Source organism: Macaca fascicularis, chromosome 19 (genome assembly GCF_037993035.2).
Source record: "Macaca fascicularis isolate 582-1 chromosome 19, T2T-MFA8v1.1".
Classification (NCBI taxonomy): Eukaryota; Metazoa; Chordata; class Mammalia; order Primates; family Cercopithecidae; genus Macaca; species Macaca fascicularis.
In genome coordinates this window covers 62,914,956-62,940,205 of record NC_088393.1, presented here as the reverse complement: position 1 = coordinate 62,940,205, position 25,250 = coordinate 62,914,956, and the positions used below count along the sequence as shown (strand labels likewise).

Sequence of the window (25,250 nt, the reverse complement as noted above, 5' to 3'; positions counted from 1 at the left end):
CAGCCATGGGGGAGTTAAACTTATCTTACACTGCTGAGGTCTCTCAAGATGTGTGTAGGAAGAGAAAGTTGGGGGGAGAGGGAGAGACAAAGGAAAAGAGGAAGAGAGAGAGAGGGAGAAAGAGGAAGAGAGAGAGAAACAGAGAGGAAGACTGAGAGGAGAAAGAGAGTAAGGGGGAGAGAAAGAGAGATGGAGAGAGAGAGAGAGAGAAGGAGACACGGGGTGGGGGAGAGAAAGAGGGAGAGAGAGATGAGAGAGAGAGAGCGATGAGAGAGAGAGAGAGAGAGAGAGAGAGGAGACACAGAGGAAGGGGAGAGAAAGCGGGGGGGGGGGGGAGAGAGAGAGAGATTGATAGCACCCAGCTGTCAATCAGTGGCTCTAGTGCCGTGAGCCGGAAGGGAAGAATGGATACCGAGGAAGTTACTTGACTTTCCTTAGTGGGACAGTTCCTCCTTCTAGAACTGCCCTTCCTATGTCCCCTGTGCTCCTCTCCAGTCCATACTCTACATCTCAGCCAGAAAAAACAGCAATTCTAAAGCACGTATCTGCCCACGACCCTCCGTGGCTCAACACTCTTCAGTGGTACCCAGCACCCTCTGAGTCTACGCCAAGCTTCCTACCATGGCATTGGAGCCACGCTCTGGGTCCTTTACTGATGGCTCCTGCCTCATCCCTTCCACCCCCTCCCATACCCTGCATGCCAGCCCAGGCAGCCCCTCCACCCTCCCACAATAGCTCTCCTGCATTCCTGTCCCCTGCCTTCTGCTTAAGCTGTTCCCACAGCCTGGAGTCTCCCTCCTGGCTGGAGGAAATCCTGCCGGCTCACATGGCCGTGATCCCCATCATTTCCTACAGAAAAGCTTGCCCAGCTCTCCAACACAGGGGCCTTCTGCCCCTCCTGAGCCCTGAGTCCCCTCCGTCTTAACTGGGAGGTCACCTGTTTGCGTGGTGTCTGCTCAGTTTGCAGGCAAGGCCACCAACACGCTCCTTTCCTGTCTTGTTTCCTTCCTCCCATCCTCTCCTGTCCACCCTCTGCCCCTCCCTCCCTTCTTCTTTTCTTTCCTTCTAGTTACTGAGCCATGCCACGTGCTGCATGCAGCGAGGATGAATAAAATAAACCTAGAGCAATCATTCCAGTTACTACAGCCATATAACAAATTATTCTAAAACTCAGTGGCTTCAGACAAGGACCGTATTTATTTTGCTCAAAAACTTACCATCTGCACAGGCCCTGGTGGAGGCAGCTTATCTGTGTGCCCTTTGGTGATGGCTGGGGCTGGCAAGAAGCTGGGGAGGTGCTTGGGCTGGAAAGATTCAAACGGCTGGAGTCTGGGACAACTGGAGCTCGTTGGCCCCTGTGCTTATCTCTGCACAGCTTCAGGGTAGCTAAACTTACCTTACACTGCTGAGGCTTCTGAAGATGTATGTAGGTAGAGAGAGCTGGGGGGAGAGGGAGAGAGAGAAAGAGAGAGAGAAAGAGAGAAGAAGAGAGAAGGGAGAGAGACAAGAAGAGAGAGAGGAAGAAAAAAGGAGAGAGAGGAAGAGAGAAGGAGAGAGGAAGACAGAGAGAAGGAGGGAGAGGGAGAGAGAGAGGAAGAGAGAGAGGAAAGAGAAAGAGAAAGGAAGGGAAAGACGTGTGTGTGTGAGAGAGAGGGAGAAAAGAGAGGAGACAGAGAGAAAACAGAGGAGAGAGAGAGAAAATAGAGGAGAGAGAGAGGAAGAGAAAAAGGAGGGGGGGAGAGAGAAGAGAGTTAGAGAAGAACAAGAAAGGAGAGAGAATGAGAATGAGAATTGGGTGCCATAAACCCTCTGATGGGGAAAGCAAAGGGCATTGTGGGAGAATCCTCTCAGCACCTGGGACAGCACCCGATGCTGACCAGGAACTTAAAAACCAGGAAAATGGTAAAGGGGTGCACAGCCCACCTGGAGTCCAAATAGATGTTCTAACTCTCTTGGGTGTGTCTGGGAATCAGGTAGGAGGTCTTCAGAGGAGGAATTTGCATGCGTTGTTCTCTTTATAATAACCATACTAACGGCCAGCAATGTTCTGGCACTTACTATGGATTAAGTCCTTGTTATGAATGACTTCACGTCATCCTTCCAAATTCAATGACAGGTAGCCGGGCGCGGTGGCTCACACTTTGCAATCCCAGCACTTTGGGAGGCTGAGGCAGGTGGATCACCTGAGGTCCGGAGTTCGAAACCAGCCTGGCCAACACGGCAAAACCCCGTCTCTACTAAAAATACAAAAATTAGCCAGGCGTGTTGGCGAGCACCTGTAATCCCAGCTACTCATGAGGCTGAGGCAGGAGAATCGCTTGAACCCAGGAGGCAGAGGTTGCAGTGAGCTGAGATTGCGTCACTGTACTCCAGCCTGGGCATCGGAGCGAGACTCTCAAACAGGAGCTGGCAGACTATGGCCCACTGCTTGTTTTTGAAAATAAAGTTTTATGGAACACAGCTATGCTCACTTGTTTTCATATCATCTATGACTGCTTCCCAGTTACTGTGGCAGAGGAGGTGCAAGAGCCACTGTATGGGTCACAAGTCTGAAATTATTTACTATCTGGCTGTTCGTAGAAAAAGTTTGCTGATACCTGTCCTGGAGGTCAGTGATATTAGGATTTCAGTTTACAGAAGAGGAGAAAAAGATATAGAGAAAAACAGTTTTTTTTTTTTTTCAAGGTTGAGAAAATGAGCATCTGAACCAATTGCCCGTGTTATTAAATGTAAACATTTATTATTATTTTTGAGACAGGGTCTTGCTGTGTCACCCAGGCTGGGGTGCAGTGGCGCAATCACGGCTCATCATAGCCTTGACCTCCTGGGCTCAAGCAATCCTCCCACCTCAGCCTCCCAAGTAGCTGAGGCCGCAGATGCATGCCACCAAGCCTGCTAATTTTTGTATTTTTTGTAGAGATAAGGTTTTGCCGTGTTGTCCAGGCTGGTCTCAAACTTCTGGGCTCATGCTATTCTCCACTTTGGCCTCCGAAAGTGCTGGGATTACTGCCACCATGCCCAGCCTAAAATTTTTACTTTTAGTTGTGGTAAAATATGCATAAAGTAAAATTTACCATCTTAACCATTTTAAGCGTGCAATTCAGTAGTGTTGAGTATATTCACATTGTTGTGCAACCATGTTGCACAAAAGACCTTCAGGTCTTTTTTTTTATTTTGCAAAACAATCTCTGTATCTATTAAAAAACAGCCTCCCCCGGCCGGGCGCGGTAGCTCAAGCCTGTAATCCCAGCACTTTGGGAGGCCGAGACGGGCGGATCACGAGGTCAGGAGATCGAGACCATCCTGGTTAACACGGTGAAACCCCGTCTCTACTAAAAAATACAAAAAACTAGCCGGGCGAGGTGGCGGGCGCCTGTAGTCCCAGCTACTGGGGAGGCTGAGGCAGGAGAATGGCGTAAACCCCGAAGGTGGAGCTTCCAGTGAGCTGAGATCCGGCCACTGCACTCCAGCCTGGGCGACAGAGCGAGACTCTGTCTCAAACAAACAAAAAACAAAAAACAAACAAACAAAAAAACAGCTTCCCGGCCAGGTGTAGTGGCTCACGCCTGCAATCCCAGCACTTTGGGAGGCTCAGGCAGGTGGATCACCTGAAGACAGGAGCTTGAGACTAGCCTGGCCAACATGGTGAAACCCCGTCTCTACTAAAAGTACAAAAATTAGCTGGGCTTAGTGGCGGGCACCTGTAATCCCAGCAACTTGGGAGGCTGAGGCAGGAGAATGGCTTGAACCCGGGAGGCGGAGGTTGCAGTGAGCCAAGATCACGCCACTGCACTCCAGCCTGGGGACAGAGTAAGACTCCGTCTCAAAAACAACAACAACAACAACAACAACAACAGCAACAACAGCTTTCGGGCTGGTGCAGTGACTCATGCCTATAATCCCAGCACTTTGGGAGGGTGAGTCAGGTGGATCACCTGAGGTCAGGAGTTTGAGACCATCCTGGCCAACATGGTGAAACCCCATCTCTACTAAAAATACAAAAATTAGCTGGGTGTGGTGGTGCACGCCTGTAGCCCCAGCTACTCGGGAGGCTGAGGCAGGAGAATTGCTTGAACCCAGGGGGCGGAGGTTGCAGTGAGCCGAGATCACGCCACTGCACTCCAGCCTGGGCGACGCAGTGAGACTCTGTCTCTCAAAAAACAAAACAAAACAAGAAACAAATCCTGCGACTTCCCAATCTCATCTCCTCCAGCCCCTGGCAGCCACCACTCTTATTTTCTGTCTCTATGAATTTGACTCCTCCAAGTGCCTCATGTAAGTGAAATTATACAGCATTTGTCATTGTGTAACTGGTTTAATACGTTTGAGATGGTGAGAGCTTAAGGTCTACAGGACTAAGGTGTTTTTTTTTTTTTTTTTTTGTCTTTTTTTTTTTTGACACAGTTTCACTCTGTCGCCAGGCTGGAATGCAGTAGGGCGATCTCGGCTCACTGCAACCTCTGCCTCCCGAGTTCAAGTGATTCTCCTGCCTCAGCCTCCTGAATAGCTGGGACTACAGGTGAGCGCCACCACAACCGGCTAATTTTTGTATTTTTAGTAGAGACAGGGTTTCACCATGTTGGCTAGGATGGTCTCGATCTCCTGACCTCGTGATCCGTCCACCTCCACCTCCCAAAGTGCTGGGATTACAGGCGTGAGCCACCGCGCCCGGCCATGGACTAAGGTCTTAAAATAGCTCTTCCTGTCTGTGTAATCTCCATTATGGCAGGACTCATATAAGAAGATGACAGTTCATCTGATGCGGAAGAAAACTTACTCCTAGTTAGAGTGACTTGGATTGAATTCTTCCCTGTTCCCAGCAGTGTCTGCTCATGGAGTCTCAGGCACTGTCAGGGGTAGGAGGTGGTAATCAGATATGCTCGCTCTGAGCAGTGCAAGGGGAAGCAGGTGCCCAGAGGTGCATCCCAGTTTGGTGGGGGTGATAAACATGGACAGGTAAGTGCAGGAGTGTCTGCAATACTCAATCTAAGAAAGGTAGTTCCGGCAGAGTTCAGGGGAGAGATCTCTGTGCAGAGCCAGACATGGGGATGAGATTCTGAGAATTTGGAAATGAATAGGCCACCAGCCCTTCCTCCCTCTGAGTCAGGAGTCCAGGCACTTGTCCCTCCTCCCTGGGACCTAGAAGTCCATGCCCCCGGCCCCTCCTCCCTTGGACCCAGGAGTCCAGGCCCCTAGCCCCTCCTCCCTTGGACCCAGGAGTCCAGGCCCCCAGCTGCCTTCTCCCGCAGGACCCCAGGAGCTTGGGTACCCGCAGGCTACTAGATCCTTGTTTCTGTGCATGGAAATTCTCAAATTATCCCCAAAAGTCTATGAAGAAGGTAAACACACATTTCCAGATGAAGGAATAGGCTGATATATTTGAAAGACACACAGAGGGTCACAGTCTGGAATTGACAGTGGTGGGATTCGAACCTGTTTCACGCCAGAGCTGTGACGCGCCTTACATGGCGCGGCAAGTATGACGTCATTCGAAGAAACCATAGGCCCCGCCCCCTGACGTAGCCACGCCCATAGGCTACTGAAACCACTTCTCCCAGCTGTGACAGCGCTCAGGACCGTGCTCATAGGTCCGGCCCCTGGGATCCCCGCCCCCTCCGCCCGCGCCCCGCCCCTCGCAGCCCAGTTCCGGAACCCGCGGGCTCCGCCGCGCCTGCGCCTCCGCACGTGGGTAGCTGCGCCGCGCGCTCTTCCTCCGAGGGGCCGGGGCGGCTGGTGTGCAGCCAGCTCCGCTTCGACCCCCGACCCCTGTCCCCGGCCCGGCATGAACCGCTACCTGCTGCCGCTGTCGGCGCTGGGCACACTAGCAGGCGCCGCCGTGCTGCTCAGGTGAGTACCTTCTAGCCCCGCGTGCACTGTCTAGGCAGGCCTCCCGCGCAGGGGCAGGGAAGACGGCGGAGACCCCCGCCCCTCGCACCCGGGTCCAGCCCCCGCAGCTCCCGACCGGCAGTGTCCGCCCCAAATGGGGGGAAACCTGCGCTCTGGCCGGCCAGGTCACCGGCCCAAGGTCACTCGGAGGGAAGGGCGAACCAGGGCCCTTGTAAATGTTGCTTTCCTTCCAGACTTTTAAACTCTTTATTTTATTGTATTATTTATTTGTTCGTTTATTTTTAAAGGCAGCATCTGGCTCTGGCGCCCAGCCTGGAGTGCAGTGGCGCGCTCTTGGCTCACTGCAGCCTTGTCCTCCTGGGCTCAGGTGATCCTCCTACCTGAGCGTCCCCAGGAGCTGAGACCACAGGTGCGCCACCACGCCCGGCTAATTTTTGTTTTTTTAGGAGAGACAGGGTTTTTGCCATGTTGGCCAGGCTGGTCTCAAACACCTGCGCCTCAGGTGATCCGCACGCCTTGGCCTCGCAAAGTGCAGGGATTACAGACGTGAGCCACCTCGCCCGGCCTTCTTAATTTAAACTTACTTAAATTTTTTACTTAAAAAATTAGTGGCTGGTGGACACTGTATTGCATGGTGCCCTTCTGTCCTGTGGGTGCAGTGCTGTTAACCTGCTCAGCCTCCTGTTGCTGGAGACTGGCTTGTTTCCAGCATTAGCCTCTGTGGGACATGGGTGTGGTGGGCAGAGTCATGGCTCCACAGAGGGGTCCACGTCCTAATCCTCGGAACCTGTGACTACATTACCTCAGGTGTCAGAGGTTCTTGCTGATGTGTTAAGTGAAGGATCTTTTTTTTTTTGAGACGGAATTTTGCTCTTGTTGCCCAGGCTGGAGCGCAATGGTGCTACCTTGGCTCACCACAGACTCCGCCTCCCGGGTTCAAGCAATTCTCCGGCCTCAACCTCCCGAGTAGCTGGGATTACAGTCATGTGCCACCACGCCTGGCTAATTTCTTTTTTTTTTTTTTTTTTTTTTTTTTTTGAGATGGAGTCTGGCTCTATCCCCCAGGCTGGAGTGCAGTGGGGCAATCTCGGCTCACTGCAGGCTCCGCCTCTCGGGTTCCTGCCATTCTCCTGCCTCAGCCTCCTGAGTAGCTGGGACTACAGGCGCCCGCCACCACGCCCAGCTAATTTTTTGTATTTTTAGTAGAGACAGGGTTTCACCGTGTTAGCCAGGATGGTCTGGATCTCCTGACCTCGTGATCAGCCCGCCTTGGCCTCCCAAAGTGCTGGGACTACAGGCATGAGCCACCGTGCCGAGCGCCTGGCTAATTTTGTATTTTGCATGAGATTTCTCCATGTTGGTCAGGCTGTTGGTCTCGAACTCCTGACCACAGGTGATCTGCCCACCTCGGCCTCCCAAAGTGCTGGGGTTACAGGCATGAGCCACCATGGTCAGCCAAGTGAAGGATCTTATGATTATCATGTAGTCTTTTTTTTTTTTTTTTTTTGAGACAGGGTCTCTCTGTCCCTGGGCTGGAGTGCAGTCACGCTGTCACAGCTCACTGCAGCCTCAGCCTCCCTGGGCTCATGTGATCCTCCTACCTCAGCCTCCTGAGTAGCTGAGTCTATAGGCGCGCACCACCAAACCCTGCTAATTTTTGTATTTTTAGTAGAGATGGGGTGTCAGCATGTTGGCCATGGCTGGTCTTGAACTCCTTACCTCAAGTGATCCTCCTGCCTTCCCAAAGTGCTGGGATTACATGTGTGAGGCACTGTGCTGGGCCTGCCTTGTGGTCTTATAGGGTCCTTATAAGAGGGAGCAGGAGGCTCAGTCAGAGGGGAGATGGAAGATAAGAGAGGTTGTCAGGTGTGGTGGCTCACACCTGTAATCGCAGCACTTTGGGAGGCCAAGGCAGGCGGATTGCAAGGTCAGGAGTTCGAGACCAGCCTGACCAACGTGGTAAAAATCAGCCTCTACTTAAAATACAAAATAAATTAGCTGGGCGTGGTCGCACGTGCCTGTAATCCCAGCCACTCAGGAGGCTGAGGCAGGAGAATCGCTTGAACCTGGGAGGCGGAGGTTACAGTGAGCTGAGATCATGCCACTGCACTCCAGCCTGGGCGACAGAGTGAGACTGCCTCAAAAAAATAAAAATAAAAGCCAGGCGCGGTGGCTCGCGCCTGTAATCCCAGCACTTTGGGAGGCTGAGGCGGGCGGATCACAAGGTCAGGAGTTCGAGACCAGCCTGGCCAATATGGTGAAATCCCGTCTCTACTAAAAATACAAAAATTAGCCGGGGGTGGTGGTGGACGCCTGTAGTCCCAGCTACTCAGGAGGCTGAGGCAGGAGAATTGCTTGAACCCGGGAGGCGGAGGTTGTAGTGAGTCGAGATCGGGCCACTGCACTCCAGCCTGGGAGACAGAGTGAGACTCCGTCTCAAAATAAATAAATAAATAAATAAATAAAAATAAAAAAATAAAAATAAATAAAGGAGAGGTTCCAGTGATTATGCGGTTTGAAGATGGAGGTGGGGCCAGGAGTGGAGGAATGTGGCGATTTGTAGGAGCTGGAAATGGATTCTCCCCTAGAGCCTCCAGAAGGAACCTGACTCTGCCAATACCTTGATTTATTCCAGTGAGACGTATTTTGGACTCTTGACCTAAAGAACTGTAGGAGGATGCACTTACGTGGTTTTAAGCCACTAAGTTTGTGGTAATGTGTACAGCAGCCGCGGAAATCTCATTCAGTGGGCATTTTAAATTTAAATTAAAATTTTTTTGAGACGGCGTCTTACCCTGTTGCCCAGGCTGGCGCCATTTTGACTCACTGCAACCCCCGCCTTCCGGGTTCAAGCAATTCTCGTGCCTCAGTCCCTGGAGTAGCTGGATTACAGGTGTGCACCACCATGCCTGGCTAATTTTTTTTTTTTTTTTTTTTTGAGACGGAGTCTCGCTCTCGCCCAGGCTGGAGCGCAAGTGGCGCGATCTCCTCCGCTCACTGCAAGCTCCGCCTCCCGGGTTCACGCCATTCTCCTGCCTCAGCCTCCCGAGTAGCTGGGACTACAGGCGCCCGCCACCACGCTCGGTTAGTTTTTTGTATTTTTAGTAGAGACGGGGTTTCACCGAGTTAGCCAGGATGGTCTCGATCTCCTGACCTTGTGATCCGCCCGCCTCGGCCTCCCAAAGTGCTGGGATTACAGGCGTGAACCACCGCGCTCGGCAATTTTTGTATTTTTAGTAGAGACAGGGGTCTCCCCACGTTTGCCAGGCTGGACTCGAACTCCTGACCTCAAGTGACCTGCCCCCCACCCCCGACTTTGGCCTCCCAAAGTGCTGGGATTACAGGTGCGAGCCACCTCGCCCAGCTGGGAATCTCATGCAGTGGGCATTTATAAAATAACGACTGTCACCAGGCACGGTGGCTCACACCTGTAATCCCAGCACTTTGGGAGACCGAGGCAGGTGGATCACGAGGTCAGGCGATGGAGACCATCCTGGCTTACACAGTGAAACCCCGTCTCTACTAAAAATACAAAATATCAGCCAGGCGAGGTGGCGGTGCCTGTAGTCCCAGCTACTTGGGAGGCTGAGGCAGGAGAATGGCGTGAACCCGGGAGGCGGAGCTTGCAGTGAGCCGAGATCGCACCACTGCACTGCAGCCTGGGCGACAGAGTGAGACTCCATCTCAATAAAAAAAAAAAAAGACTGTCACTTGTGGAAGGCGTTCCACACACCAGACACTGGGTGGAGTCATTTATGGAGAACAGGACGGAGATCCCGTGGTGTGATGTGATGACGTCTGTGTTTCAGTTGGGAGATGTGAGTGAGCTCAGACGGCTTTGCCTGAGATCACTCAGTCAGGGGCACGTGGAGTGAGAGTTGGCAGATAGGACTGACCATGCTGCTGCTCACCCTCAGGGACTATGTCACCGGTGGGGCTTGTCCCAGCAAGGCCACCATCCCTGGGAAGACGGTCATCGTGACGGGCGCCAACACAGGCATCGGGAAGCAGACCGCCTTGGAATTGGCCAAGAGAGGTAAAATCTCCTCTGCTTTGGCTCTCAGAGAGATATCTGCACATCCATGCTCACTGCAGCGTTATTTACAGTCCAAAGGTGGAAGGAAGCCAGGCATCCATCCACAGATGAACAGAGAAACAGAATGTGGCCTCTGTAGACAGTGGTATATGATTCAGCCTTAAAAACGAAGGGCATTGGCCGGGCGCAGTGGCTCAAGCCTGTAATCCCAGCACTTTGGGAGGCTAAGGCGGATGGATCACCAGGTCAGGAGTTCGAGACCAGCCTAACCAACGTGGTGAAACCCCATCTCTACTAAAAATACAAAAATTAGCCAGGCATTGTAGTGGGTGCCTGTAATCCCAAGCTACCCGAGAGACTGAGGCAGGAGAATCGCTTGAACCCGGGAGGCAGAGGTTGCGGTGAACCGAGATCGCACCACTGCACTCCAGCCTGGGCAACAGAGCGGGACTCCATCTTCAAAACAAAGCAAAACAAAACAAAACAAAAAGTAAGGTCATTGAAACGATGAACCTTGAGGACATTCTATGAAGTGAAATCAGTCAGTCGACAGAAGAGCAAATACTGTATGATTCCACTTATAGGAGCTACCTAGAGTTAAATTCATAGAGAAGTTTGAATAATGGCTTGCCAGGGGTTGGGAGGGGAGGAGAGAATGGGGAGTTAATTATTTAATGGGCACAGAAGTTTAGTTTGGGAAGACGAAACAGTTTGAGAAACAGGTGGTTGTGATGGTTGCACAACATTAGAAATTATTATTACTGTTTCTTTTTGAGAGGGAGTTTTGCTCTTGTCGCCCAGGCTGGAGTGCAGTGGCATGACCTCAGCTCACTGCAACCTCCACCTCCTGGGTTCAAGTGATTCTCCTGCCTCAGCCTCCCAAGTGGCTGGGACTACAGGCATGTGGCACCACAACCAGCTAATTTTGTATTTTTAGTAGAGACGGGGTTTCTCCATGTTGGCCTCGTCTTGAACTCCTGACCTCAAGTGATCCACCCGCCTCGGCCTCCCAAAATGCTGGGATTACAGGTGTGAGCTACCATGAATGTTTTTAATACCAATGAACTGGACGCTTAAAAATGGTTAAGAGGGCTGGTCTTGGTTCACATCTATAATTCCAGCACTTTTGGAGGCTAAGGCAGGAGGATCACTTGAGGCCAGGGTTTCCAGACCAGCCTGGACACTGTAGCAAGACCCACATCTCTACCAAAATTAGCCAGGCATGCTGGCACAGGTGGTGCCTGTAGTCCCAGGTCACTTGAGCCCAGGACTTCAAGGCTGAGGTGAGCAATGATGGTGCCAGCACCCAGCCAGGGCAGCAGAATGAGACTCTGACTTAAAAAAAAAAAAAAAAAAAGCGGGGGGGAGGTTAAGATGGTTAATTTTAAGTGATTTGTATTTTACCACAACAAAAAAATTGGAGGCCAGGCATTGTGGCTTATTTGTAATCCCAGTACTTTGGGAAGCTGCGGAGTGGATCACCTGAGGTCAGAAGTTCAAGACTAGCTTGGCTAACATGGTGAAACCCTTGTCTCTACTAAAAAAAAAAAAAAAAAAAAAAAAAAAAATTAGCTAGGTGTGGTGGCAGGCGCCTGTAATCCCAGCTACTCGGGAGGCTGAGGCAGGAGAATCGCTTGAACCTGGGAGGTGGAGGTTGCAGTGAGCTGAGATTGCACCACTGCACTCCAGCCTCGGTGACAGAGTGAGACTCCAACTACAAAAAAAAAAAAAAGGAAAAAAAGTCCTAATGCCCTCCCCAAGTGCTGGGATTCCAGGTGTGAGCCACCGTGCCTGATGAATTCCATGGTGTTTAGTATAGTCACAGAGTGCAGAGTGATGCAACCATCTTTAAAGTCAGTCTTAGAACATTTCTGTTACCCTAGAAAGAAACCTTGCTCACTTTTAACTATCAAGCTGTAATTCCCTCTGCCTGCAGCCCTAGAAAACCAATAATCTATTTTCTTTCTCTATAGATTTGCCTATTCTGGGCATTTCATAGGTGTGAAATCATACACATAGCATTCATGTAAATGGGACTGGACACTGTGGTCTTTCGTGTCTGGTTTCTTTCCCTGAGCACAGTGTTTCTGAGGGTCATCCTTGCTGTAGCGTGAGCCAGTGCTTCACTCCTTTTCATGGCTAATATTCCATCTCTATGGATGGACCACATTTTGTTAGCCCTTCATTCACGGATAGACATTTGGTTGTTTTTTTTTTTTTTTTAATTTAAGTTCTAGGGTACATGTGCATAACTTGCAGGTTTGTTACGTATGTATACTTGTGCCATGTTAGTGTGCTGCACCCATCAACTCGTCATTTACATCAGGTATAACTCCCAATGCAGTCCCTCCCCCCTCCCCCCGACATTTGGTTGTTTCTACCTTTTGGCTCTTATGAAGAATGCTGCAGTGAACATTGGTGCACGTGTTTTTGTGTAGACATATGTTTTCATTTCTCTGGGATCAGTACCTAGGAGGGGATTATTATTGAGACGGAGTCTCGCTCGTCGCCCAGGCTGGAGTGCAGTGGCGTGATCACGGCTTATTGCAAGCTCCAACTCCCAGGTTCACGCTGTTCTCCTGCCTCAGCCTCCCGAGTAGCTGGGACTACAGGTGCCCGCCACGGCGCCTGGCTAATTTTTTGTATATTTTGTAGAGACGGGGTTTCTTTTTTTTTTTTTTGAGACGGAGTCTCGCTCTGTCGCCCAGGCTGAAGTGCAGTGGCCGGATCTCAGCTCACTGCAAGCTCCGCCTCCCGGGTTCACGCCATTCTCCTGCCTCAGCCTCCCGAGTAGCTGGGACTACAGGCGCCCGCCACCGCGCCCGGCTAGTTTTTTTTTTTTTTTGTATTTTTAGTAGAGACAGGGTTTCACCGTGTTAGCCAGGATGGTCTCGATCTCCTGACCTCGTGATCCACCCGTCTCGGCCTCCCAAAGTGCTGGGATTACAGGCTTGAGCCACCGCGCCCGGCTAGAGACGGGGTTTCACCGTGTTAACCAGGATGGTCTTGATCTCCTGACCTCGTGATCCACCCGTCTCGGCCTCCCAAAGTGCTGGGATTACAGGCGTGAGCCACCGCGCCCGGCCAGGCGTGGATTACTAATTTAAATCTTTTTCCATCCTGGGTTTTCAGGAGGCAACATCATCCTGGCCTGCCGAGACATGGAGAAGTGTGAGGCGGCAGCAAAGGACATCCGCGGGGAGACTCTCAATCACCACGTCAATGCCCGGCACCTGGACTTGGCTTCCCTCAAGTCCATCCGAGAGTTTGCAGTGAAGATCATTGAAGGTAGGAGGAGAACGCTGGCCGTGTGGGATGAGGACTGGGAGAGGCGGCTCCCAGGGCTAGGCTCTGAGGAGTGAATGAAGCAAGCAAACTTTAGAGCAGAGTTTTGGCAAACCATGGGCTAGGGGCCAAATCCAGCTGCTGCCTTTTTTTGTACAGCCTGCAAGCAATGACTTTATTTATTCATTTGTTTATTATTATTATTTTTTTGAGACAGAGTCTCACTCTGTCGGCCAGGCTGGAGTGCAACGGCACGATCTCGGCTCACTGGAACCTCTGCCTCCCGGGTTCAAGCGCACAGCCTCCTGAGTAGCTGGGATTAAGGTGCCCGCCACCACACCCTGCTAATTTTTTATTTTTAGTAGAGACGGGGTTTCACCACGTTAGCCACGCTGGTCTCAAACTCCTGACTTCAGGTGATCCATCTGCCTCAGCCTTCCAAAGTGCTGGGATTACAGGCGTGAGCCACTGCACCCCGCTGACTTTATGTTTTGTTTGTTTGTTTTGAGACAGATGAAGTCTCGCTGTTGTTGCCCAGGCTGGAGTGCTGTGGTGTGATCTTGCCTCACTGCAACCTCCATCTCCTGGTTTCAAATGATTCTCCTGCCTCAGCCCCCTGAGTAGCTGGGATTACAGGCACCTGCCACCATGCCTGGCTAATTTTTTGTTTTAGGTAGAGACGGTTTCACCACATTGGTCAGGCTGATCTCGAACTCCTGACCTCAAGTGATCCTCCTGCCTCTGCCTCCCAAAGTGCTGGGATTACAGGCGTGAGCCACCGCACCCGGCCTGAATAATTAGTTAGTTTGAGACAGGGTCTGTCTCTGTCACCCAGGCTGGAGTGCAGTGGCACAAACACAGCTCCCTGCAGCCTTGACCTCTTGGGCTCAAGTGATCCTCCTGCCTCAGACTCCTGAGTAGCTGGGGCTATGGAAGCACACCACCGCATCTGGCTAATTTTTTCTTTTTTTTTTTTTTGAGACAGGGTCTTGCTCTGTCACCCAGGCTGGAGTGCAGTGGTGCAGTCATGGCTCATTGCAGTCTCAACCTCCTGGGCTCAAGTGATCCTCCCACTTCCAAGTAGCTGGGAGTACAGGCTTATGCCACCACACAGAGTAATTATTTTATATATATATACATATACGTTTTTTTTTGTTTGTTTTTTGTAGAGCTGGGGTTTCACCATGTTGCTCAGGCTGGTTTCAAACTCCTGGGCTCAAGTGATCCACCTGCCTTGGCTTCCCACAGTGCTGGGATTACAGGCTTGAGCCACTGTGCCCGGCCTTATTAAGCATTTATTGATCAAGTACCTTCCCCACCATGGTTAAATAAATATGTGTTAGTTATGGGACATTTATAAAATACTGCAGTGTAAAGAAGACAGAACTGGCCAGGTGCAGTGGCTCATGCCTGTAATCCCAGCACTTTGGGAGGCTGAGGCGGGTAGATCACTTGAGGTCAGGAGTTCGAGACCAGCCTGGCTAACATGGTGAAACTCCGTCTCTACTAAAAAATACAAAAAACTAGCCGGGCGAGGTGGCGGGCGCCTGTAGTCCCAGCTACTCGAGAGGCTGAGGCAGGAGAATGGCGTAAACCCGGGAGGCGGAGCTTGCAGTGAGCTGAGATCTGGCCACTGCACTCTAGCCTGGGTGACAGAGCAAGACTCAGTCTCAAAAAAAAAAAAAAAAAAAAAAAAAAAAAAAATTAGCCGGGCATCCTGGCGTGTGCCTATAGCCCCAGCTACTCAGGAGGCTGAGGCAGGAGGATTGCTTGAGCCCAGGAGTTCAAGGCTGCAGTGAACCGTGTTTGTGCCACTGCACACTAACCTGGACTACAGAGCAAGACCTGGCCTCTTACCAATTTTTTGTTTGAGATGGAGTCTTGCTCTGTCACCCAGGCTGGAGTGCAGTGACACTATCTCGGCTCACTGCAACCTCCGCCTCCTGGGTTCAAGCGATTCTCCTCCTTCAGCCTCCCGAGACTATAGGCGTGTGCCACCATGGCTGGCTCATTTTTGTATTTTTAGTAGAGATGGGGTTTCACTATGTTGGCCAGGCTGGTCTTGAACTCCTGACCTTGTGATCCCCCTGCCTCGGCCTCACAAAGTGCTGGGATTACAGGTGTGAGCCACCGCGCCCGGCTACTTTGTTTGTTTTCTAGTCTGGCACTGAAAGGGCCAAAGCTTTCTTGTTCGGAGTCAATGTGCCCCACTCAGTTAACGGGTACTCAGGAAATGAACAAGGAAAGGGGGAGTTGTGGGACCTCATTTATTTAGTAAAGGCGATCTGAGACCTGACCAGGTGCTGGAGTTGTGAGGTGAACCAGAGCTGTCCTCGTGCCACTCATAGCCATAGGGAGGCAGGTGCAGGTGCAGATTCGCTCATTCATTCATTCATTCATATTGAGCCCCTGCTGTGCCCTTGGGGATCAAGAAAGAGCTGGCGCTGTTGTGGAGTAGGTGAGAGGCGCTATGGTGAGATCACAAAGGACAGTGAGAACAGCCTCAGAGTCTCAGAGGTGGATGAATATTTATTAAGCACCTGCTGTGTACCAGGTACAGCACTGTTGCCTTCATGCACACTGTCCGAGGTAATCCCGCCCGGGGCGCCTCTCCTCCTGTCTCTGGCTTGTGGAGACAGGTGTCCAGAGCACTGAGGTCCTGAGACAGTGCAGGGCCTTGTGGGCAGCAAGGACCCAGGGTGGATGCACCTGGGCAGGTGATGCCTCCTTTTTTTTTTTTTTTGAGACGGAGTCTCGCTCTGTCGCCCAGGCTGGAGTGCAGTGGCCAGATCTCAGCTCACTGCAAGCTCCGCCTCCCTGGTTGACGCCATTCTCCTGCCTCAGCCTCCCGAGTACCTGGGACTACAGGCGCCGCCACCTCGCCCGGCTAGTTTTTTGTATTTTTTAGTAGAGACGGGGTTTTACCGTGTTAGCCAGGATGGTCTCGATCTCCTGACCTCGTGATCCGCCCGTCTCGGCCTCCCAAAGTGCTGGGATTACAGGCTTGAGCCACCGCGCCCGGCCTGATGCCTCCTTTCTTAGCCTCAGGCTGGGGTCTATCCTCACCCTGATGTCTCCTTCCCAACCCCTCCCTTCCAGAGGAGGAGCGAGTGGACATTCTAATCAACAACGCGGGCGTGATGCGGTGCCCCCACTGGACCACTGAGGACGGCTTTGAGATGCAGTTTGGCGTTAACCACCTGGGTGAGGCCTGGGCAGGGGGCTGCCCCGTGGGCTCAAGCGATCCTCCCCCGTCGTCCTCCCAAAGTGCTGGGATTTTAGGCGTGAGCCAAAAGTGACCTTTTTGTCATCCTTAATCCAGGTCACTTTCTCTTGACGAACTTGCTGCTGGACAAGCTGAAAGCCTCAGCCCCTTCGCGGATCATCAACCTCTCGTCCTTGGCCCATGTGGCTGGGCACATAGACTTTGATGACTTGAACTGGCAGACGAGGAAGTATAACACCAAAGCCGCCTACTGCCAGAGCAAGCTGGCCATCGTCCTCTTCACCAAGGAGCTGAGCCGGCGGCTGCAAGGTACGGGGCACTAGGCTCGGCCTCCCTCTTGCTTTACTCTGAGCCTAGAGCAGCCCTTCCATGATCCTAGGCTGATGGGAGGCCAAGCTGTGGCTCCACAACAGAATCTGCAAAAGTAGAGCACACAGACCACCCTGCCCCCTTCTGGTGCCTGAAGCAGACATCACTAATCGATTGTTCTTCTGCTGATTGTCTGTTCATCCCAGGTGGTCTAGTCTGCCTGGATCAGGTGTCCTTCCCTGCTGCTGCTGGGCAGGCAGCTCAGCCTTTTGGCTCCAGCCAGTGAGTCTCAACCAGGGGCAGTTCTGGCCCACAGTTGTCAATGCCTGGAAACACAGTGATCACATCTGGGTGGGGGAGAGATTGCTCTGGGCATCTGGAGTGTAAAGGCCCGGATGCTGCTCAAGGTCCTACAGCACACAGGACGGCCCCTCACTCCTCCCGATCCACAGCGTCCATAGTGCTGAGGTTGAGGAATCTGTGCTGGGCCTTTGCTTCTGAAAGACGGTCTGTGGACCAGCGGTGCCAGCCCCAGTGGGAGCTGGTCAGAGTTACAGTATCTCAGATCCCACCCTCACCCACTGATTTGAATTCCTGGGGTGAGCTCAGCGTTCTGGGTTTATCAAGCCCTCCAGGACAGCTCGGCTCCCAGCAGCCATGTGGCAGAGCCGCCCTGCAAGATAAGACCACTAAGATTTCAGAGCAAGAGGGACGATGGGGTTTGAGTGTAGGAAGCAGCCTGGCGCCCGGAAGCCCCACAGCTGGGTGTGGGCTGCCACAGCCTTCCAGGTGAGGCTGGACCTCTCCCTCAGTCTTCTCTTTCTTCCCCAGGCTCTGGTGTGACTGTCAACGCCCTGCACCCCGGCGTGGCCAGGACAGAGCTGGGCAGACACACGGGCATCCATGGCTCCACCTTCTCCAGCACCACGCTCGGTGAGTCCCTCCCAGCCTGGGGTCTGCACGCTGAGCCCTCCACCCTTGCTTTCTCAGCCCGGGGCCCAGGACCCTCCCTCAGAGACGGTCCCTGGGGCCGCATGCCTGCTCCTCACCTGTGTCTTCTGAGGCACAGGACGGGTCCCTTTCCTCTGTCGACCTGGCCTGCCAACCTCTAATAGCCTCAGGAAGCAGGCAGAGACCCGCTGGCCGATGAGAAAAGCGTGTCTCAGAGGAGAGGCCGTGGAACTGACTCCTGGAGTCAGACTGTGCTCAGGGTAACTCCAGCTTCACCCCAAACCAGCCGCGCCTCCTGGGGAAGTGCTGTTACCCCTCTGAGCCTGTTTCTTCATCGGCAGAGTGGAGGCCATAACAGGACTCACCTCACAGGCACTGGGAGGGTTAGACAAGACCTTCCTTAAAAGGGCTAGCACAGTGCCCTGCCCAGAGAACAGGCGGAATAAACAGTTGGAGCTTTATTTATTTTATTTTTGAGATGAAGTCTTGCTCTGTCACCCAGGCTTGACTACAATGGCACGATCTTGACTCATTGCAACTTCCACCTCCTAGGTTCAAGAGATTCTCCTGTCTCCAAGTAGCTGGGATTACAGGTGCACACCACCACACCCAGCTAATTTTGGTATTTTTAGTAGAGGTGGGGTTTCACCATATTGGTCAGGCTGGTCTCGAACTCCTGACCTCAGGTGATCCACCTGCCTCAGCCTCCCAAAGTGCTGAGATTACAGGCGTGAGCCACCACCCCCAGCCAGTTGAAGCTTTATAACTAGTGTTTATGATCCTGAAAAACATGGAGTGGGTGAGTGGTTGGCATCAAGAATCTTAACTTGGCCAGGCTAATAGCCATGCCTGTAATCCCAGCACTGTGGGAGGCTGTGGCAGGCGGATTACCTCAGGTCAGGAGTTCGAGACCAGCCTGGCCACCATGGTGAAACCCCATCTCTATTAAAAATACAAAAATTAAGGCTGGGCGGGATGGCTCACATCTGTAATCTCAGCACTTTGGGAGGCCGAGGCGGGCAGATCACCTGAGGTCGGGAGTTTGAGACCAGCCTGACCAACATGGAGAAACCCCGTCTCTACTAAAAATACAAAATTAGCTGGGTGTGGTGGTGCATGCCTGTAATCCCAGCTACTCGGGAGGCTGAGGCGGGAGAATTGCTTGAACCCGAGAGGTGGAGGTTGTGGTGAGCCGAGATCGTGCCATTGCACTCCAGCCTGGGTAACAAGAGCAAAACTCTGTCTCAAAAAAAAAAAAAAAAAAAAAAAAAAGCCAGGCGTGGTGGCGGGTGCCTGAAGTCCCAGTTACTCAGGAGGCTGAGGCAGGAGAATTGCTTGAACCTGGGAGGCAGAGGTTACCGTGAACTAAGATCGCGCCACTCTACTCCAGCCTGGGTGACAGTGAGACACCAGGTCTCCAAAAATAAATTATATATAAATTATTTTTTTTTGAGATGGAGTTTTGCTCTTGTCACCCAGGCTGGAGTGCAATGGTGCAACCTTGGCTCACTGCAACCTCCGCCTCCTGGGTTCAAGGGATTCTCCTGCCTCAGCCTCCCAAGCAGCTGAGATTACAGGCACCCACCACCATGCCTGGCTAAGTTTTGTATTTTTAGTAGAAATGGGGTTTCATCATGTTGGCGAGGCTGGTCTGAAGTCCTGACCCCAGGCCATCCGCCTGCCTCGGCCTCCCAATGTGCTGTGATTACAGGCCTGAGCCACCTCGCCTGGCCAAAAAAAAAATTCTTAACCTGAGGCTGGTGCTAGGTGCATTTAATAAGTAGAAGTTATTTAAGGAGAAATGGGGTAGGGTGAGGACTGGGGCTAATCAAGAGGAGGAGAGCTTCCATTTTCCTGGACAAAGCCAGGAGGGCTCCTTGGGGGAGGCAGCTTCTGGTCTTGATCCCTGGTCTGGAGGGATTAGCCTGGGCAGTGCCAGGGAAGGGAACTGCAGATAGAGGCAGCCAAGGGGAAGGGGCGGGAGGAGGGCTCTGTGGGACTCCAGGGGCCCGGAGCTCCCTGATGGGGGAGTGGGGCTTCCTCACTTCTCTGAGCGTGTGTGGACTGAGTGCCCTGTGGGCTGATTGCAGGGCCCATCATCTGGCTGCTGGTCAAGAGCCCCGAGCTGGCCGCCCAGCCCAGCACATACCTGGCTGTGGCAGAGGAACTGGCGGATGTTTCCGGAAAGTACTTCGATGGACTCAAACAGAAGGCCCCGGCCCCCGAGGCTGAGGATGAGGAGGTGGCCCGGAGGCTTTGGGCTGAAAGCGCCCGCCTGGTGGGCTTAGAGGCTCCCTCTGTGAGGCAGCAGCCCCTTCCCAGATAACCTCTGGAGCAGATTTGAAAGCCAGGATGGAGCCGCAAGACCGAGGGCCACTGTCTGCCATGCCCGCAGCTTCCTGGCACCACCTGAGCCGGGAGACCCAAGACTGCCGGCCCCCATGCCCGCAGCATCCTCTAGGGGGCGGTGCTGGCACCACCTGAGCCCGGAGACCCAAGACTGCCGGCCCCCATGCCCGCAGCATCCTCTAGGGGGCGGTGTTGGCACCACCTGAGCTGGGAGACCCAGGACTGCCGGCCCCCATGCCCGCGGCTTCCTCTAGGGGGCGGTGCTGGCCGCAGTGGACTGGCCTGCGGGTGACCACTGCCCTGGGCTCCGGCTGGTCCCATGTGCTCTGCTGCCAGCAGGGGAGCGGGGCCATCTGATGCTTCCCCTGGGAATCTAAACTGGCAATGGCCGAGGAGGCACAGGCTCCGTGCACTTGTGGGCCATGTCAGGAGAGCCAGCGGTGCCTGTGGGGGAGGGCTCCAAGGTGCTCCGCAAAGAGCATGGGCAAGCTGTCTGACACTCGGATTCTTGGGTACCCGTGGGACCTTGTGCATGCAGGGGTCTTCTCTGAGCCTTGGTTTCTTCAGCGGTGAGGTGCTCAGAATAACCGCTGTCTCCCGTGACGGTGTGGTGCGGCCAGCTGTTGTCTGGTCACTGTGGCTGTGCACAGCCCTTGCCAGGGGCGTTTGCTGAGGGCTTCCTGTGCCAGAGCCCGGCCAGAGAGCAGGTGCAGGTGTCATCCCGAGTTCAGGCTCTGCACGGCATGGAGTGGGAACCCCACCAGCTGCTGCTACAGGACCTGGGATTGCCTGGGGCTCCCACCTTCCTGTCAATTCTCATGGTAGTCCAAACTGCAGACTCTCAAACTTGCTCACTAAAAAAAGAAAATGTACTTGAGTCGTAGGTTTTACTTTTTCCTCTGTGCATGGGTGAATGCCCTGAGCTGAACAAAGGCAACTCCTGGATTTCTTCCTTTTAGTTTATCACCAGGGCAACAGGCCATGCAGAAGTTCAGACGTTTTAGAGATGAAAGCCCCCTTCACCCCTTTCACAGGCCATAACCGTTTCAGTCCGGGCATCTTACAAGACAGCTTGTTAGAAAATGGGTAGAGATCAGGGTGAGAGGAAGGGGCTCTCAGCTTAGGTGCAGAACCGAAGGAGACACGGAAAAGCTCAGTAATCGAGATATAAAACATGTTTTCATATTTGAGATACTGGGGAGGCCAGGGATGCTGCTCAATATCCTACAGTATGCAGAATAGCCACCCAGTCTCACCCTGTTGCCCAGGCTGGAGTGCAATGGCATGATCTCGGCTCACTGCAACCTCTGCCTCCTGGGTTCAAGCGATTCTCATGCCTCAGCCTCTCGAGTAGCTGGGATTACAGGCGTCTTCCACCACACCTGGCTAATTGAAGACGGGGCATCACCATGTTGGCCAGGCCTGGTCTTGAACTCCTGACCTCAGGTGATCCACCCGTCTTGGCCTCCCAAAGTACAGGAATTACAGGTGTGAGCCAGTGCACCCAGCCCTTTTTGCTTTTTAGAGACAAGGTCTCACTCTTGCTAAGGCTGGAGTGCAGTGCCATCACAGCTCACTACAGCCTCGACCTCCTGTGATTCTCCTGCCTCAGCCTCCTGAGTAGCTGGGACTACAGGTGCACGCCACCACACTTGGCTAATTATTTGTAGAGGTGGGGTCTTGCTATGTTGCCCAGGCTGGTCTCAAACTCCTGGGCTCAAGTGATCCTTCTGCCACGGCCTCCCAAATTGTTGGGATTACAGGTATGAGCCACTGTACCTGGCCGTAGTTTTCTTTCTGATGCCATACCCAATGGCTGGAGGGTGCATTTGGGATGACCTGACTCTGGTAGGCAACTTCCAGTGGATCCCACAGTGAGACCACCTCCCTTTGACTGTGGGGAGATGTAGCGACTTTATTTTTTTGAGACAGAGTCTTGCTCTGTTGTCCAGGCTGGAGTGCAGTGGCGTGATCTCCCGCTCACTGCAAGTTCTGGTTCCTGGATTCACGCCATTCTGCCTCAGGCTCCCGAGTAGCTGGGACTAAAGGCGCCCTCCACTGTGCCCGGCTAATTTTTTTATATTTTTAGTAGAGATGGGGTTTCATCGTGTTAACCAGGATGGTCTCGATCTCCTGACCTCGTGATTCATCCACCTCAGCCTCCCAAAGTGCTGGGATTACAGGCGTGAGCCACCGCGCCCGGCGTAGCGACTGGTTTCTAGCAGTAGGATAGGGCAGAGGTGACAGTTGGTTAGTCTTGTGGTTAGGCTACAAAACCGACCTCTGGATGGTAGCATCCCTCCTGCCAGCCCTCTGTCTTGCCCTCTCGCTGGCTGGCTGTGGTGGAGCCAGCTGTCCTGGTGAGCAGCCCTGTGGAGAAGCCAGGGAGGAACCGGGAGAAACTGAATCACACCAACAACCACGTGCGTGAGCTTGCTGTATGCTCTTGCTTGGGGGCAAGTTACAGACTCAGCCCAAAAGGAGTGGACCCCTCCAGGGTGTGATACCAGGAGGGGGAATCGGAAGCACGCCGACAGGAGTGTGTGTGTGTAGGACGTTATTTCTCAATGGGAGAAAAGCAAGTTTGAAAAACACTCCCATGAGATGGGTGGGCTGAGGATAAAAGCCTCAAAGCCTCTGGTTCTCTGAATAGGTGCATAGGACTCACCCAGGCACTCTTTCCTTTTTTAAATTGTGATAAAAAGTACACAACACTGGCCAGGCGTGATGGTGCACTCCTGTAATCCCAGCTACTAGGGAGGCTGAGGCAGAAGAACTGCTTGAACCAAGGGGGCACCGCTCCCAGCTGTAACAAGTTTTCAACATCCCCCTCTTCGGTGGCACAGGGGCTGGCCCCACATACATATGCGATGGCAACTGACCAGGTCCCTGATAGACCGGAGTGCTCCAGAAACACCTCGTTGCCTGGGATGGAGGATGATGTTATGTGGCCCACCGAGGGTTTGAGTTTGATAAATGGGCAAAGGAAGTGGTTTTTAGTAGAAAGCCAGGCTTCCTTTTTTTTCCCCCCCAGCCAGCAAACCCCAAACAGGAACCTATGGTTGGTGATGGATGTGCGTTCAGAAGGCGGGGAGGAAGCGGGAGTCAGAGGTGAGGGCAGTCATCAGTCATAGCTGTCCGCTGCATCACCCTCTCGCTATCTCCAGAAAGTTTTCTGGACTTCTTCTGTTGTGCAGTGTGGCAGTGCCCCATCTTCATTCATATCGAGTAAAGTCAAAGGACAAACTCTAAAGATGGCAGCATCTTCCTGCCTTCCTAGTCAGGTTGCCGCTGTTGCGGAGTGCCACCCTGATTTCCAGCCCTGCAGCACACAGTCACACAGGGAGAACCTGCCTGGCGTGATCCAGAGGCAACGTATCTCCCAAGGTGATTGTGAAGGAACCAGAGGGATAAACACAGCCCGTGAACCGCGAGCCAGAAGACGGGTCCAGCTGGCTGCTGTTGACTCATCAGGGCGTGTTGCGTCCGAGCACTTTTCCAAACCACCCAAGTGGCACCCAGGGCGACATGTACATCACCTTGAGTACAATTCTCTCAAGGAAAAAACGAGTCCAGCATCTTCTGCGATGGCAACCCTGGCTTGGAGCCTCATAGGAGAGAAGGCCTTAAGAATACCATTTTCTTGCTCTAAGTTGCTCTTACAGGAAACAAGTGATAATATTTTTTTTTTTTTTTTTTGAGACGGAGTCTCGCTCTGTCGCCCAGGCTGGAGTGCAGTGGCGCGATCTCCACTCACTGCAAGCTCCGCCTCCCGGGTTCACGACATTCTCCTGCCTCAGCCTCCCGAGTAGCTGGGACTACAGGCACCTGCCACCTCGCCCGGCTAGTTTTTTTGTATTTTTAGTAGAGATGGGGTTTCACTGTGTTAGCCAGGATGGGCTCGATCTCCTGACCTCGTGATCCGCCCGTCTCGGCCTCCCAAAGTGCTGGGATTACAGGCGTGAGCCACCACGCCCGGCATGATAATATTCTTTCTAAATGCCATCAATCACACCTACATGTGTCACCGAGGGCCGGATCATTCTCTGCCGTGGTGGGGCTGTCCTGTGCATTGAAGAATGCTGAGCAGTGTCCTTGGCTTCAACTGACCAGACGCCAGAGGCACCCCAATTTCTGCCATCGGGTGACTGACTTACCTTCACTGTTGCGTTTGATTCTTTTCATGTATCTTTAAAAAAGGACGCAGTGGGGCCAGGCACAGTAGCTCACACCTGCAATCCCAGCACTTTGGGAGGCTGAGGTCATCGGATTGCTTGAGCCTAGGAGTTCAAGACCAGCCTGGGCAACATAGTGAAAACCAACTCTACAAAAAAGCAATTTTTTTTTTTTAGACGGAGTTTCGCTCTTGTTGCCCAGGCTGGAGTGCAGTGGTGCAATCTCGGCTCACTGCAACCTCTGCCTCCCAGGTTCAAGCAATTCTCCTGCCTCAGCCTCCTGAGTAGCTGGGATTACAGGCGCGCGCCACCATGCCCGGCGAATTTTGCATTTTTGGTAGAGATGGGATTTTTCCATGTTGGTCAGGCTGGTCTCGAACTCCCAACCTCAGGTTGATCCGCCCGCCTCAGCCTCCCAAAGTGTTGGGATTACAGGCGTAAGCCACTGTACCCGGCCGAGTTTATAGTTTTATAACCCTTGTGGCAAATCTCATAGTATTCTGCAGGGATAAGCACAAAACCACTTGTTCAATAAATGCAAACAGAAACGCTAACAATTCTTAAGACATTTCTAATCTTATTTTACCAATAATTTTAAAGCCAGCTTTTGTATTAAAGATTTATAACCACTGTTATTGTTTAAAATTCTATGCAGCTTAAAGCATTTATAATTGATAAAACTGCCGATACTGAGTACCTGACCTAACATTTGAAAGGTGGCAGGCATTCGGCCACAGTCGCTGAGTTAATCGGAGACGTAGAGAAGATGATGTCAGGGAGGGTTTTTAGATATAAACACCCTGATATTTATCATTTTAACCACTTGGAAGTGCACATACGAGTCAATGGCATTGGCCAGGTGCGGTGGCTCACGCCTGTAATCCCAGCACTTTGGGAGGCCGAATCACAAGGTCAGGGTAGATCGAGACCATCCTACCTAATGCGGTGAAACCCCGTCTCTACCAAAAATACAAAAAATTAGCCAGGCATGGTGGCGGGAGCCTGTAGTCCCAGCTACTCAGGGACTCATGCCTCCATCTCCCAAGTAGCTGGGATTACAGGTGTGTGCCAC

The 25,250-nt window shown here is 52.6% G+C and overlaps 1 protein-coding gene and 1 long non-coding RNA gene across 7 annotated transcripts in view; one reads left to right on the top strand and one right to left on the bottom strand.

Annotated features, from left to right (window-relative positions):
• Positions 1-5,664: 5,664 nt before the first annotated feature.
• Positions 5,665-23,980, top strand: RDH13 (retinol dehydrogenase 13). Of its 6 annotated transcripts, none has more exons than XM_074024790.1 (7): positions 5,665-5,847; positions 9,765-9,883; positions 13,016-13,171; positions 16,268-16,372; positions 16,491-16,703; positions 17,535-17,636; positions 23,038-23,980. In XM_074024790.1, the coding sequence occupies exons 1-7, from the start codon at positions 5,783-5,785 to the stop codon at positions 23,070-23,072; spliced, it is 795 nt and encodes a 264-aa protein (XP_073880891.1). In that variant the 5' UTR covers positions 5,665-5,782; the 3' UTR covers positions 23,073-23,980. The 6 variants fall into 6 exon arrangements, with proteins under 6 accessions (XP_073880891.1, XP_005590415.3, XP_073880892.1 ...); XM_005590358.5 differs by lacking the exon at positions 23,038-23,980 and adding an exon at positions 19,745-20,871; XM_074024791.1 differs by lacking the exon at positions 16,268-16,372.
• The window catches only part of LOC141409158 (uncharacterized), a 28,437-nt gene continuing 23,240 nt past the window's right edge, over positions 20,054-25,250 (bottom strand). Inside the window, exon 2 of the long non-coding RNA XR_012428015.1 lies at positions 20,054-20,857. This is a non-coding gene — a long non-coding RNA (uncharacterized lncRNA). The remainder of the gene's footprint in view (positions 20,858-25,250) is intronic.